The sequence below is a fragment of the Boleophthalmus pectinirostris genome, unplaced genomic scaffold (assembly GCF_026225935.1).
Source record: "Boleophthalmus pectinirostris isolate CB_2022bp ecotype Guang Dong unplaced genomic scaffold, ASM2622593v1 HiC_scaffold_18, whole genome shotgun sequence".
In the NCBI taxonomy this organism is placed as follows: domain Eukaryota; kingdom Metazoa; phylum Chordata; class Actinopteri; order Gobiiformes; family Gobiidae; genus Boleophthalmus; species Boleophthalmus pectinirostris.
This window is the reverse complement of record NW_026571133.1, coordinates 23,542,628-23,559,294: the sequence shown is the minus strand read 5'-3', so window position 1 is coordinate 23,559,294 and position 16,667 is coordinate 23,542,628. Positions and strand designations below refer to the sequence as shown.

Genomic DNA, 16,667 nt, shown 5'->3' with positions numbered 1-16,667 from the left:
TGAAGCATGGGAGTGATAGCATCATGCTTTGGGGGTGTTTTTCTGCACATAGGCAGGGCGACTGCACTGTATTAAGGAGAGAATGACCGGGGCCATGTATTGCAAGATTTTGGGGAACAACCTCCTTCCCTCAGTTAGAGCATTGAAGATGGGTTGAGGCTGAGTCTTCCAACATGACAATGACCCAAAGCACACAACCAGGATAACCAAGAAGTGACTCTCTAAGAAGCACATCAAGGTTCTGGCGTGGCCTAGCCAGTCTCCAGACCTAAACCCAATAGAAAATCTTTGGAGGGAGCTCAAACTCTGTGTTTTTCAGCGACAGCCCAGAAACCTGACTGATCTAGAGAAGATCTGTGTGGAGGAGTGGGCCAAAATCCCTCCTGCAGTGTGTACAAACCTGGTGAAAAACTACAGGAAACGTTTGACTTCTGTAATTGCAAACAAAGGCTACTGTACCAAATATTAACACTGATTTTCTCAGGTGTTCAAATACTTATTTGCAGCTGTATCATACAAATAAATAGTTAAAAAAATCAAACATTGTGATTTCTGGATTTTTTTTTTTTCAAATTATGTCTCTCACAGTGGACATGCACCCCTCCATGATTTCTAAGTGGGAGAACTTGCAAAATAGCAGGGTGTTCAAATACTTATTTTTGTCACTGTACAGCGATGGCACCATCATCATCTGCTTGAATATACAAACATAAGGTGAAGAAGAGAAAAGTATTATCAAGCACTTTGTCAAAGTTTAAGTTACACACATACAATCACCCAAGTTCTGGTAGTGTTTTGAGGTGCAAAAAAAAAAAAAAATATATATATATATATATTCTAATGGAAACTATGCAGACAGCATGAACCAAGGGGCAGTGTGGTTAAAAATGGTTAAATCATGAAAACGGTGTGATCTATAGCATTTAGGAAAAGAGTGCTTGTAACATTACCCCTGAGGATAAAAACACCATCATCTGCCTGACAGTGGTTGTCATGACAGTGGCCAAGGCCTGTTGAGCTCAAGGACAAAGCATAAGAGTCTGAAATCAAATTCACTGCTGAGCTGCGCATACAGAGATTAAAGTGATGCTTTATTTAATGTTAAGGTGCAGGTGGTTGAGCTTTAAGAAACCAAAAGAACAGCTGGACATGTTATAATTCAAACAAGTACTCTCCACAACCATACAATGACACAATATGAGAATATTATATTAAATAAATGACTGATTGATAATTAAATATATTTAGTTTTCTATAAAGAAATTCCAAAAAGAAAAGGTCAAACCATACACAGCTTGTTGCAAGGTTCACTACAGGTGCACTATAGGGTTTTGACAGTGCAAATAGTTTTGCAGTTCCAGGTACGTTTCATGTACCGTCCTTTGATATGCTCTCACGTGAAATAGGGCCACAGTTGGGATACTTTTAATAACATACCAACTTTCCTGTTGTGAGATATTTTTCATTCATTTTCAGAGAAACTCAAATGATCCACAAGAGAAATGACTTGGGACAGTAAATTAAAAAACTGTACATTTCTTAATGACAAATAGCAAATTGTAATTTGTTAAGTTTTATTGTTTATTTAATTTGGTTTATTTGAGGACTGTAACAGTAATCAGAACCCTGAAATAAATATTAAAAAATGTGTTCATGTTGTGTATATCTGTCAGTTATGGAAGGTTAAATTGGACATTAAACCTCTATTCCAACAACACTGTAACAAGGTCAGGCACACTATTGGAGCAAAGAATGCCATGCACAGACCAAAGTCCATCTCCAATACAAAACTCAAATCACCCACTTTAGAATAGAAACACCTACGAAATAGCCACAGTCCATTGTGTGAACTTTCCACCTACCAAACCTCCACCCAGCAGGACATAATTAAAAACAATTTGATATTATTTCATCCAAATCTTACAACTGTCACTCACCTCTTGAAAAGATTAAATCGGAATTATCATAGCTACTCAACTGTTGAAATAATCATTAATCTTTATTTAGTTTAGTTAGTTTACTAACTAACTACTTTCTTCGGTCAATTAACATAATCATACATCATATTTCAATGATTTAACACAAAAAAGTTATGCAGTTAATGCACATCACTAAGGTTATACTATACACCGAAGGAGTAAAGGCTGAAGTTTAACACTTGTTTTGCCTAACCCTATTAACATACAGAACAGGATACAAGATGGCAGAACTATTTAAAGAAAACAACACAAAACTCATCTTTTATGAGTGCAGGAAAGAAGATGTCCCTAAATCTTTTAGTATACACATATACAATACAGAACACAATCCAATATACGTCGATCATACACACACTGACCATGTACATGTTCATATTTATACCTATTGGTTTATAAATACACTGAAATATATAAATATAATTGAGGGTTACAGTTATTCTGTAAGTTCCATGAGGTAAAATGTGATTCACTGTATTTCTCTATATTTCTCTATAATTTTGGTCTTATATATTTTATTTTTTTAAATGAGTAAATTGGTTTGGAGCCTTTTAAACTTTCATCCAGACTATTACACAGATTAACACCTCTGATGGAGACACATCGACTTTTCAGGCTGGTCCTCACATGAGATTTCCAAAAGAGGCTCAATCCTCTCAGATTGTACTCAATCTCTCTGGGTTTGAACATGTCTTGGATACTATGAGGGACACATTGTTATGTGCCTTAAACATGACAATTGCAGTATTTATATCAACAAAATCATGTAATTTTAATGTATTTAATTTAATAAAGAGAGCATTTGTTGGGGCATAGTAATCAGCATTATTTACAATTCTAATAGCTTTCTTTTGCAGTAAAAAAAAAACTGAATTGTTGTTTGTTTTATAATTATTCCCCAATAACACTTTAACAATAGTTAAGGTATGGAAGGATGAGAGTGTTTTATAATCATCTGAGTGCATTATGATTTACAGAGTTTTTAATTTTACATAATATAGCAATGGTTTTTGAAATCTTTGTCTTCAGTATGTTTATGTGCAGTTTCCAGTTTAATTTATTATCTATCTTTATTCCCAAGAATTTTGTTGAGCACACCCTCTCAATTTCTGTACTACCAATTTTTATATGGCACTGTTTATTTATTTTTTTATTTCCAAAAATAATGTATTTGGTTTTATTCAAATTAATTGATAATTTATTGGTGTCAAACCATTTCTTTAGAGTTGCCAATTCCGTTTGAACTTTGTCCAAGACGTGATCAACATTTTGCTCAGAGCAGTACAAGCTGGTGTCATCAGCAAATAAAATACCATTTTATTAAAATAAAATACTAAATAAAATACTATTAAATAAAATATAATATTTGGATTATACAGAAAAAAATATATACCAAACAATGTTTTATCTTAAAGAGACAATGGCATTATAAATTGGAAATGGCAAAAAATAACATTTGTGACTTTTATTTTTATTTTTTTTTGCACCTCATTTGTAAATTATGAATCTTTTTATCAGCATATTTTATCTGGTAGAAAAAATAGTAAACTTGTTGAAATAACTGTTTATCAACAATTTAAATTAATTGCAGCCATAGAGGGAAAATTAATTGTATGGTATGGTTAAATTAAATTGAGACTCATTTACTGCTCAGAAGGACAGAAAGACTAGAACTCATCAACATATTCCAGAAGCCATGACATGCACATGCACTTGCAGTTATGAGAATATTTTACTAATTAGATGCATTGCAAATATACATTTGAAAAAAAAATTATGTTTTAAAGGTTTAAGAACAAAACAACAACCCAAACCACAGCAAGATTTAGGCTTTTGTAGTTCATGTGACATGCAGAACAAGTATCGCTAGGTAGTGAAACGTGCAAACAAAGCATTTGCATTTCAAATGAACACTAGTATAGCATGTGGTGTTTTGCTCTTGTTCTGATCCACAAGTCACCCTCATCATTCTGAGCAGTTATAAAAATCAATTTGCAGATTGTAGATTTCTCTAATCATTTAGAGCTGAAAATCAAATATGTAACAGTTGTGGTTGTATACACAAATGAATACAACTTTCAGTCCCTTTGTCACTTTGTGAAGTAGGAATTAGATGTAGGAAAGTGGAGGAATCAACAAGTGTGAGACAGAATAAGGACAAAAGCAGAGTGAAGGTGGCAGATAGAATTAACAGTCTATTCTCACAGGGGGCTGAGACACAAGAGTAAGTAAGCCTCACTGAAGCCTGTAGGGCCACTGTCATCCCTGGATGCACCACATACTGGCAGACTGCTTTCTGCTCAGGATAGAAACCACATGCCAACCATACAAGCATCAAGGTAACCATGTTTGACTTTTATTCAACTGCAATCTGAATGAATTTACACTTTTTGGTATGTAATACTAAACTATAGGAGGTACTCTTTCCTGTGATGACTTTAAGGATGAGTGAAAGCAGATACACCTGAGGGTCTAGAGTATGGCCGGAAAAGTAAAGTAGAAATAAGAGAAAGATGAGCTATGCAAGTCTCTATATGACGCATTGGAATGAGCTGATTAGCTGGCCAAGGGTGGTCCACCCTTGTTTCACGTTTCTGCCTTACTTGGTCTAAATACATAATTACAATTTTTTACAGTAGAAAAAGCTACCCCAGATTAAAGAAAATACATTTGGAGCATATACATTCTGCACACAAAGGGCATGCACAGACTCAGGTAGAGAAAACTTTGGGAGTATTTGAAGTCTGAGAATCAAGCAGCTGTAGAAACTGAAAGTAAAGTAAGACTAATTTCCATGTGGGTGTCAACCTGATTATTTATGTGGGATATACAATATACATGTATTGTGTAAGCATACACTCATACATCTAGCCTAATAAGCCTAAACTCTTCTATTTCTACTTTTACTCCTCAGTCTGTTCAAAGCGATATCTGATGAATGGTGGAAAAACTAGGAATGACATATGAGCCTCTTCAACACTGGTATTGTTTGCTTGGGTCTATTTGGTGTGGCTCCTTTCAACCAAGTTGTGGTTCCATGCTCTAAGCACGGTCAGGGCTCTGCTCTGTGACACACCGATGTCGCCCAAACACTACAAAAGTTTTCTTAATAAAAAACATAGATTCTGAATTATACACATAATTATAAGGCTGATTTCAGCAGTTCATAAAAAGACATTTAGTAATTCCAAGTTTGTAGCACTGTGAGACATCACTAAACCTAGAGTAAACACTACCTACTTCTGGTTTATCGTCAGCTTTTTCTGCATTTATTACACTTCTCTGCCCAACCCCAATGCATTACATAGACGCATTATGCACAGGAAATATTACATTTTCCATCTTTATACACAAACCGGAAGCAGCTTATGCTAGCAAGCTAGCTTAGTTATGTGACGCGAACCGGCGCAACATATAAAGTAGCCATAACTGGAAATATGGCAGTTTATCACAAGATCAAGACAGCCAGTACCCTCCAGGGTCTGCTTCAGACCACTTAAATACGGAAGTACAGTGCTCATTAGACAGTGTACTGTACCGCTACCCTTCAGACCATGGAAACAAGGCTTTGGACACACAGAGACTATGGCAACTTCTAAATAATATCAGTGCTAAACTGCTCCTAGATATACCACTGAACCGAAATATTGCCCATTCCTAGTTCGGAGTTTGAGTGTGATTGGTGGAAATTTGCAGGAGTTTTGAGTTTTGTCGCAATGGCCTAATTTTTGAGGATTGCACTTTGCAGCCCTTTTTGCGCATATTCGCAAAAGTGCCTATGAATATCCTCACTGCAGGTCTTGAATGGGCAAGTACACGCTTAACGCTCATCTTTTCATGTATACAGCAGTTCTCCAAGCATGATCAGTGTTCTTCACTTATGTTACTCCTATAAATGTGATTTCTGTTTTCAAATTAGAGCATGTAGATGCATTCCAAAAATCATTTTATAATCAGAGTCGGCCAGAAATCTGGTTTGTACATGTACAGTTAGTATTTGTACTTGAAGTGAATCTGAAGTGTGAAATTATCACAATAAATCTGTGCATGGAATCAGTAAATAAATGTGTATGGACTTTAAAAACATGGAACAGTTATTTTTGGGGGGCAATATTTATCGGGGGTACTTTTTTTGCATCATCTACATTTTCCAAAGCTTCAAAATGTCATGAATCATGAATTATAAGAACACACTTTTTTCAGTAATGTGAGTATGAATGTGTGTGCGTGTGTGTGTGAAAACATTTGATATATTATGAGATGATTTAACTCACCAATTTTCTGGTTGAAAATTTTGTCAAATGTCAGTTCATCTCTCTCTTCAAGGTATTTCTGCATCACACTGCGAATACTGTTGGAAAAAGAAAATAATTTATTAATTACTATCTGTCAAAGTTGAGATTAAAACAAACAAAACAAAACAAGCAAGCAGCCTTGGAGGTGAGGTCATGGCCTGATTGTCGAGTAGGGTTGGGAGTCTTCCTGCACCAGTCCCCACACAACACAAAACTGCATGAGAGCAGAGCCACAGGGGAAGCAGAGGGGATCCTGGAGAGATACATGCTTCCCTGGGAACGAGTGTTAATGAGAATGAGTGTGGGGAGAATGAATCAATTAGCACCCCTCCACGGGCCCATTAACACTACAACAGCATCATGATGCCATGGGAGCTGACACATGAGGGAACTGACCAAGCTTAGCTGCATCCACAAACACCTCCATGAAGGCACTCATGTCCAGCTAATAAAACAGCATGCTGCAATTTACATTACTCTTACACAAATGGCTCAATTTATATTATATTTATATTATACACTATAGGTGTATTCAGGCAGTCCATTTTAAAGTTTTAGTGTATTGGGTTATATGCTCAAACATGACAACAACTGAGCTGAATACAGAAGTCATATACTGCAGTAGTGACCCAAGTTTACAGATACTAAATTGCACACCTTAAATTTGTAAAAGGGAGATGGTATCAAATCAACAGGCACACTCATCATAATAGTCATTACAGTGCTTTTAGTATCATCATATAGAACAAACAATTGGCAAAGTCCAAATGGAGATTAATCAACTAGAACACCATGTCAGAGCTTTTAACCATGTTCATTTCCCCTTCTCATGTACTTTCTCAAAAGTTGTATTTGGAGTGATTCGTGCATGTTTAATCAATCATTAATAACTTATTTTCAAGACTCATTTTGCCAGTCGACTGTATTCACCACCACTGGTATATGCCCACTGCCCTGAACTCGCTTCATTCTCCTAATTTATTCTCCTATTCTACAGCTATCCATCAGGGTTGGCAACTTCTTGTTTTGATGACATTCATTTTGACATCTGCTCCCATTAGGCATGGCAACTTTCTAACGTGGAAGTCAGAGGACTTGTTTCTTTGAATATTGCAATTTAAAATGTGCAAATTATAACAATGATCCACAGGTGTTGTAGATTATTACCATATAACAGACTCAAGCACAGTATGTGTTCTTTAAGTATTGCCTAGCTTACAGCCAAAGCATTCATTTCCTAGTACAAACTAATAAGTAGAATAACCAAACATGCAACTATATACTATATTTGCAAATATTCAACCCAGTTTGTTAAGGATATGCAAGTGAGAACCGCTAGTTATCGCTGTTTGTATTTATTGCCCAAAAAGTGCTGCATATTTCATTCCTTCCGTTACTGACATGAGTTTTTTAATTTTTTGTCAACAACTTGAAAGAATATCACAGGGTTAACTTTACCCTGTTGGAGTGTTAACTCTTTCCTACATTCTAATCACCTTACTTATTTCAATAGTCTCTCTAGTTTCTGAATAAGAGCTATTTGAATGTAAAAAATCTGCCCGTTTCCCTCCGTTACCACTTGACTGGACCCATAGTTTTTGCTAATGCTAAATATATATATATATATATTATTATTTTATTATTATTCTGATCTTTGAGCTCTGATATGACCCCCTAAAAACGCTCAAAAACTCACCAAACTTTGCCCAGAATTCAGAAATGACGAAAAATTCAATAAAATATAGGTTGCATACATGGGCATAAAAAATTGCAACATTGTGCCACCTGGAAAACTCAAAATACATTGTGCCTATGGGAGCCGTCCCAATGTCAACTTTGTCGTAGAGCCATGGTACAATTTGATACACACATTTGTCATGTGAAGACAAACAAAAAATATTATTATCCATGCCCCCTGACAAACCAGAAGACAGCCATATTGGATTAAAGTTGTATAAACGCTGACGTTGCATTTGAACGCACTCCTCTGAAGGCACTTCACCCACAGGGCTGAAAATCACCATACATCATCTATAGAAGTGGGACATCTAAAGTTAGCCAAATTATTTTTGATAACCATCACGGTTTATGTAGCCAAGCTGGTGTCACTTAGTGCCTCCGCTCAATTTCATTTCTCTCCAGCGACTAGGTCAGGAATCAGAATACACTAGGATGGTTCACAAAAACCCCGGAAGTGCGAGTCTGGGTGAATTTTATCAAGGGGAAAGACAGTATTGCCCTTCTGTCTCCGGGATTTGGGAAAAGCTTAATATACCAGTTAGCCCCATTAGAGGCGCATTACATATGTCACAACCAAATAGCAGCGACTGTTTAAATTTTAAAAAGTACCCGCCTACCGTTGAGCAGCGGTCTCCACGAACTGAAACCGGCCGATGAATCAGGGTACGGTTCACGTGTAGTGAAACCGCAAATTTGAATGAAAAGTTTAAGTAATCTTAAATGTTAAGATTCACTCCCGTTCGCACATGCTTAGTCCAATCGTGATGAAATTTGCATGATCTTAGCCTGAATAAAATACACTATAAAGCATATGAAAAATGAACACTATAGCTCTCCCTACCATAGACATGAAATGTCACCATTATCGGCTCTGTACCAAATTTGGGAATAAAATTCTATGCATGTGCCCCGTAGGACAGACATGAAACATCGGATTTGCATCAAATTTCAGAATTAAGTTCTATGAAGGATTAGAAGCAAAAACATATTACTGACATAGGGCATTTTTCACGGTTGGCCAGCAGGGGTGCAAAGACTCCTAAAAAAAAACATTTCAAAAGTGCACTATGTAATTTTTCTGTTGGACGATTTGTTCGTTTGGGCAGCTCTCGGGAAGGGACGATAAAGTGCCGGGGCGGTCGCGTGCACTGGGTGAGAGCAGTTTTACGCCGTTTGTGGCTTTAATATTTCTTCTTCTCCTTCAAATTTTTCTATCCAACTCACCCATTTTTCGGCCATTGCACAATGATGAAAAGTCCTGAAATTTTGTCTTGCACTTCTCTAACTTTTGGCTATTTCCATTTGCCTTGTCAGTGCCCCCAAACAACACAAAAATAAATTAGGGATCAGGACAAAAAGAAATCATTAAAAAGACTCATGAAATTTGACACAGATGACCCACCATGGGTCAGCACTATTGGATTAAAGTTTGCTAAGCATGAGTTAACATATTTTTTGTAAATTTCATACTTTTACAAACTCCTCCGAACGTGTTTACCCAAATGGGCACATATTTGGTGCACATTATCTCACGAGGTGGGACATCAAAAGTTATCCAAATTTTTCACACACATCTTATGGTCTCTGAGCAGTGAAGCAACAAAAAAATGCACACAATTTGGAGATTTTGGAAAAGTACAAATTTCTCCCATTTGCACAAACAAACTAATTTCAGTGAAATTTGAATCAGTTGTTAAACTCCCTGCCCTAAAGCTAATGGATGTGACAAAATTTAATTTAATTTCCATGTTATTCTAATGGTAAAATTGCCAAAAGTTGGCTGATTTCACTCACATTTTAATCAAGGGTGTACACCTTTACCCTGAACAGATTGATGAAAGAAAATACAAAAATGGGTGCAGTAGTGCCCCCTACATAATTTGTATGGAACAATAAGGTTTTATTTGTCATAGACATACAAAATTTGGTATACACATTTGTGACATGGTCTCACGTAAAAAACTCAATGACGCCCACACCCATTTACATTGTATTGACATGGCAACAAGCAAAAAAACTGTCCTTGCCAATGGGATGTCCTTACAAAGTTTAGCAAAACCAAATCTGGTAGCATCATTTGCATGAGAGCAATAGGAAAAATGTACACTGCGACCACACCCCTTTACAACCAGCAGTTCACAATTAGATTTTTTTATTTTATTTTATTTTTTAATCAAAATGTGCAAAATTTTTGGGAAAATGGCAGGGTTAGGTTAGAAGTTAGGGTTACCCCGAATTCACACCAGGAGCTGCAGCAGCACTTAACGTAGATGGAGCTGCGTGCATGTGTACATTTAAAAGTTTCAATTCACACCAAAGCGTCACAGACGCTCCTGCTACGCCAGCCTGCAAATCTTCTTGCTGTATTCAGACATCGCAGTTTGTACTTGCTTTTTGTTAACATGTGTAGTTGTTTTTATAAATTTTATGTTAAGGTGTATTAAGCTAGAATGTGTATTAAGTGTATTGTGAATTAAGTGTAGAACTGCAACGCATTTGGTTATGGCTGATTTTATTGTAGATAATGTAAATAAAGTTTATAGTATCTATATCTATAAAGCTACATTTCTACTTTATCTTAAATTTGTTGTATAATGACGTTTAAATCTATTAACATGCACATAAATCACCTCAGTTTTTTTCCTTAAAGGTTGTATGGAGGATTTTTTTTGTTTCAAATTGTCAATGATAGCATTATAGAGATGCAGTAGCCTTGTAATTATGATGACCAAAAAAGAGAATAAAAATTCATCAACTCTGGACGTGGTGGGGCTAGCTAAACATTTGCCAATAGATAACGACACTGCCTCGTTATCTGTTAGCTGACAGGCTGTCAATCAAACTCCCTACGTTTCTAGCGTAACTGACTTGCCTGCGCGCCGCCGGTACGTGGTTTGCGCCTGTCACGCAGTCCACAGACGCAAGACATACAGACGCTGTTTACTCCACCAACGCAACAGTTCTTAGCGGCTTTTTTTGACCTATATCTTCCTCGCAGTTCGCACAAAGTTTGTTGCAATGGCAGACAAGAATCCAGGAGCAGTTAGCCGCAAAAGAAAGTCAGTTTTTGAGGTCGCTGAAAGAAGAAGACAAGGGGAAAAGCAGCGAAGCCAAACTAAGGTGATTCTTGTAGATTCATTCCAGCGATGGTGCAACTGAAGCAGACGCAGGGTCTAAAGACTGACGCATTGGTCGCCAAATTACTCCTGGACAGGTAACTTCTGCTTATTATGAAAACGTACTTTATTTCCAAGAGCTAGACAAACGTTTTTCAGGACACGAAAGCGATATCCTATGTCTGAAAACGTAATGTTCAAGGCAAAGAAAGAGTCCGCTTGCTGCTGCGTGTTGTAGCTCAGACAGTCGTTGAACGCGCATATGACACTGCCGGTGTGGACTGTCAGATCGGTTAAAATGGAAAGCCAAACCTGCGTGTCTGCTGCTCGTGTGCTATGCTGCTGCGCTCATGCGGTGTTGCGCTTTGGTGTGAACTGGGGGTTAGGGTTGGGGTTACGTTAGGTTTAAGCTTAGGGTTATGCTTAGGGTTAGGCTTGGTGTCAGGGTTGGGTCTAGAGTTTACGGTTATGAGAGTTAGTGTGGGGTATGAGATTTGAGGCGGGGCAAGGGGTTTGTGGGGCACGCTGCTTGCAGGGCGCAGCACAGGCTATATTTAGGCCCGAGTACCAGAAGCTGGCAAAGGGCCTATTAGTATCGCAAAGCGATGCTCCTAGAGGCCAAAAAATTGAAATGGCGCGACGTGACTGACCCATAGTGACCAGGGACCCTCACCATGACGTAGCAATGCGCCAGAGGTTTTCGAAAATTTATAGTTTGTCGTCCAAAAAAAGCGGAACATTGTCTGGTATCAGAATATTATTCTTTCTTTCTTCGTTCTTTCTTTCTTATTATTTTTTTCCTAACCAACTCACCCATTTTTCACCCACTGAACAATGACGAAAAGTCCTGAAATTTTGCCATCTGGTAAACCTCGCGCTTCTCTAGCTTTTGGCTATTTTCATTTTCCAAAAATAAATAAAATGGCTCGTCAGCGCCCCCAAACAACTCAAAAATGCATTAGGGAATGAGAATGAGGGCAAAAGAAATTTGCACGTACAATTATGAAATTTGACACAGAAGTCGATCATGTCAAGCCAAGGAAAAAATATTATTACACCAACACCGGGCGCTCCACCAGGGGGCAGCAGTATTGCCTTAAAGTTTGCTTAGCTTTTACGAACTCCTCCCCTTAAGCTACTTAATGTGAAAATTATAAATTTTGTGCATTAGCGCCCCCTATAGATTGAAACTAAATTTAATATGGGAGAAAATCATTTCTTCCCAAAGAGTTCAAAAATTTCTGAAATTTTGCACAAAATTCCATTTTGGCATCCTGATCCAAAAGTCAGTGACACCCATGTCATATTTTTTTATGGCGTTGCCATGGCGTCTCCATGTTATTCCATTGGTAAAATTTACCAATTTTGGCACAAACTTTGGCCCATTTCACAAAAATTTTAATCGTGAGTTCACACCTCAACAGACTGATGTAAGAAAAGTGGGTGTAATAGCGCCCCCAAGAAAATTTGTGTGGAAAAATAAGGTTTTATTATAGATGCACAAAATTTGGTATCCACATTTGTGACATGGTCTCGATTAAAAAACTCAATGACGCCCACACCCCATTTACATTGTGTTGCCATGGCAACAAGTCAAAATTCTCTCCTTGCCAATGGGACATCCTTACACAAACTTTGGCATAGCCAAACCAAATTTGGGAGCCAGATGCATAATGGCAATAAGAACAAAAATGTTTTTTTTAATAAACACATGCAACAATTTTGAAAAATTAATGGGTTAGGTTAAGAGTTATTAGGGTTATTAGGGTCAGAGCAAGGTGCAGTGTTTTGCAGGGCGCAGCGTAGGCGCGCATGAAGGCCGATCATTGCCGCTTGCGGCTATATTTCTTATTATTCTCATTAGGGATGGGCATTCGATGAAATTTTCTTAATCGATCGATTATCGATTAATCATTAACATTTTTATATTAAAATGATAATCATTATTATTACTATCTGCACTACTAATCTGCATAAATAAATTAAACTTTATGACATATAAACCGTAACCACTCTAGAGCCACATCAGCCCGTTTGACATTATAATGTGTGTCTCACAGAAACGAAACTTAAAACCGCATCGCTAATTTGCATAAACTAAGCGAAGATAAAAATACAGCTCTTGTGCGCTGATGCGGTCAACTTCTGTCAGATTAAAAGACATGACTCAGTGGAATACAGGTTAGTGTGACCATATTTGTGTTTGTCAAAACCAGCACACTGTACGGGGGGTGGGAGGTGGGGACTCATCATCGATACTGCGCTACTCTCACCTGGCAAAACTTTTTCCCACTGGACACCGAAACATATGTGCTGCTTTGTACACTGTGCACATGGCCTCCCACTTGTCCCGACCGAAACGGAAAGCGTGGAATTTCTTGTATAAGTCATCGTTAAATACACATTTGCACTTGGGTACGTTGTAGGCTGCAGCTCGGGTCCTTACTCGAACTAGGAAGTACGAGCACATAAGTCCTGTGCTCAGGTCTCTGCACTGGCTTCCTGTGCCTCAGAGAATAGACTTTAAAGCAGCTCTGCTTGTGTACAAGTCTCTCCATGGCCGAGCACCAAAGTACATCTGTGACATGTTAGTGTCATATGAACCATCTCGCACTCTGAGGACCTCAGGGACCGGCCTCCTGCTGGTGCCCAGAGTCAGAACTAAACAAGGGGAGTCAGCGTTTCAGGTTCATGCAGCTAAAACCTGGAACAGTCTTCCTGAACATGTGAGACAGGCCTCTTCTGTGACGCTGTTTAAATCCAGACTCAAAACATTTCTGTTTAACTGTGCATATAACTGAAAGGTTTTCATTCCGCACTCTTCTCTCCAATTTATGTCTCTCTTTTTTAATTTTAATCTTCATGATTATTTATGTTTTGATTTGTTTTTATTATGATTTTAATGTATTTCTTATTCTGTAAAGCACTTTGAATTACTTTGTGTACGAATTGTGCTATACAAATAAACTTGCCTTGCCTTGCCTTGCCTAGGCTGACCGACTGTTTGCATCTGCTCGCTCCTTCTGAGTGCAGACAGCTACATGTACAGACCCGTTTGGTCACAGCAACCTACATTCAGTTTGTCGATTAAAATGAACCTAATCGATGAAATTCTTAATGATCAATTATCGACTAATAATAATAATAATCGACTAATCATGCCCATCCCTAATTCTCATAGCTGCCTCTGTGCTTTGAGCACCTGACAAAGGGTATTGTACAAGGGTCATTTCATGCCAAATCTCCGAATGTCCCCCCTCGACCATCTCAGATCTGACTGAAAAAATTCACATACGTTCCAGTAGGAAAAGTCCCATATTTTTGCTCCCAACTTCTTATAGTTTTTTTCATTAAAAAATATTTTGTCAACTACCCCCTGACCCGTTTTGAGCAGAGTTTTCCAAGAAGCCACTTGCAGTATTTAAAAAACTATTTAAGGTAGGTCCTTCAAATTTTCAAGGTTTAAAATCTGGCAAATGTACTTGTATATAGTATAAGCCATCTTTATCATGTTATACCAAAAAAAAGACAGCACCCACCAACAGAAAATGGACAGTTTTAGAAAGACTAGATGTCCGTTTTTAACATATCCAAAATTTGTGATGATGTTCTGCCTTACTTTCACAAAACAAATTTTTGAAAATGTGGTGTTCGCATTAATGTACATCATTCATGGACTATAAAGGCTTAATAAACTATACTTGAAGTATAACTTATATGTAGTCTTTAGATAGAGAAAAAGAAACGTGTCTGTTACTATCCTGTGCAAAGTCGCAACAAAATAGGGAGGCAAGGGGTTATATATTATTATTAATTAAATAACTAAAAAAACATACAATGTGCTGGGTTAAAGTCCATTATCAGTAATGTGTGCATGCTGTTTGCCGTGAGAGCAAACAAACATCAGAGACACATCTGAAGCCCAGCAAGATGTTCATACAATTAATGCATCCAAACGACCCAGCAAAAAGTGTCTTCTGGCCCAGGAGAGAAGACTTGTGCTGGGTACCTTTACAACACATCATTTCTAAAATACATGTTCTTAGCACTACAACAGGATGCCTATATACAATTCAGGACTGTTACACCAACACATCTGAAAGTTTCCTCAAAGAGTTGAGATAATTTACAACAGTTGAGTAATCAACTAGCATTTTGTTAAGTTTAAGCTGTGTGTCATATATTCAGAGTGTTTTCTTAGCTTCTGAAAGTACTTTCATAGTCCATGAATGCTATGCATGCATGCGGACACCACATTTTCAAAAATTCATTTTGCGAAAGTAAGGCAGAACATCACCACAGATTTTGGATATGTTAAAAACAGACATCTAGTCTTTCTAAAATGGTCCATTTTCTGTTGGTGGGTGCTGTCATTTTTTGGGTATAGCATGGTAAAGATGGCGAAAAAAAAAATCCCCATTTTGAACAATTAATAACTTCTAGACTGTTCATCACAGAGGGTCAGTTTTAAAATACAAAGTACACAGCATGTGTGGGAAGGTGTATGTTCAAGATCAAACCTTTGTCTTTGAAACTGCACTTTCCACAGTCCTTCAAATATGCCCTCATATATGAAGAGTAGAGTTTTTGAGCAAATTCAAGATCCCAGAAATCTATGATAAAGCAAAACCACAGCAAAGTGTAAAAGTCCATATTTTACAAGAACATTTGCCAAATTTTAACCCTTGAAAATTTTAAAGACTGACCTTAAATAGTTTTTTTTTGGATATAGCAATCTAAAAGTGGCTCCTCAGAAAACTGCTCAAAACAGGTCAAGGGGTAGTTGACAAATTTTTTTTAATGACAATACTATAAAGGAGTTGGGAGCTAAAATTTGGGACTGTTCCTATTGGAAAGTGTGTGAACCTCCACAATTTTTTCACTCAAATCTAAGATGATCGAGAGGACGAAATGACCCATAAGGCACACAATTAAACACCTGACAACAACAACAACAACAAAAAACTGCTGTACGTAGTCTATACTATTTTACAGTTTAATCAAGTTCAAGTAACCAGTTTTGAGGACCCAAGGCAAGAAAACTCACATGGGCCCACTTTAATAGAAAATAATAGAAAGAAGATCCAATCCTGAGCCCAGAAGTCCCTGGGATAACGTTTCCCTTTGCCCCCTCCCTCTATGAACTTTTCTGCTTGCATCACCATTAAGACTGATGTGGAAGGAACCTAAATAACTTTAGTGGGATTTTAACCTACTATGTAGCTGGATGCAAACTTTATTTTTCTGTTTTGGCAACATTTCTACATAAAACTCATGGTCATGAGAAGAGGCTTTACTTGGCACAATGCTCCCGATTAGGGCAAAAGCTAGAGCAAACCTTCTGTGGGTCAGCTACAACTGAATGCCCTTTGTAGCCTGATTGGAACAGCTTTGATGATGCAGCAGTATGTATTTTTGACCTAATCACATGTCTCCTATATTTAACAATAGCTAAATACAATGAAATACAGCTAGAAAAAACCCTTACAATACAAATAACTCTGAATCACGGGACAAACCAGGTTTGAGCAGCTACTTTG

At 37.5% G+C, this 16,667-nt stretch overlaps 1 protein-coding gene across 1 annotated transcript in view; it reads right to left on the bottom strand.

Moving 5' to 3' along the window:
• The window catches only part of grk3 (G protein-coupled receptor kinase 3), a 43,951-nt gene that overhangs the window by 21,444 nt on the left and 5,840 nt on the right, over nucleotides 1–16,667 (bottom strand). The window contains exon 3 of the mRNA XM_020931966.2: nucleotides 6,251–6,327. Coding sequence (XP_020787625.1) covers nucleotides 6,251–6,327 — 77 coding nt within the window. The remainder of the gene's footprint in view (nucleotides 1–6,250; nucleotides 6,328–16,667) is intronic.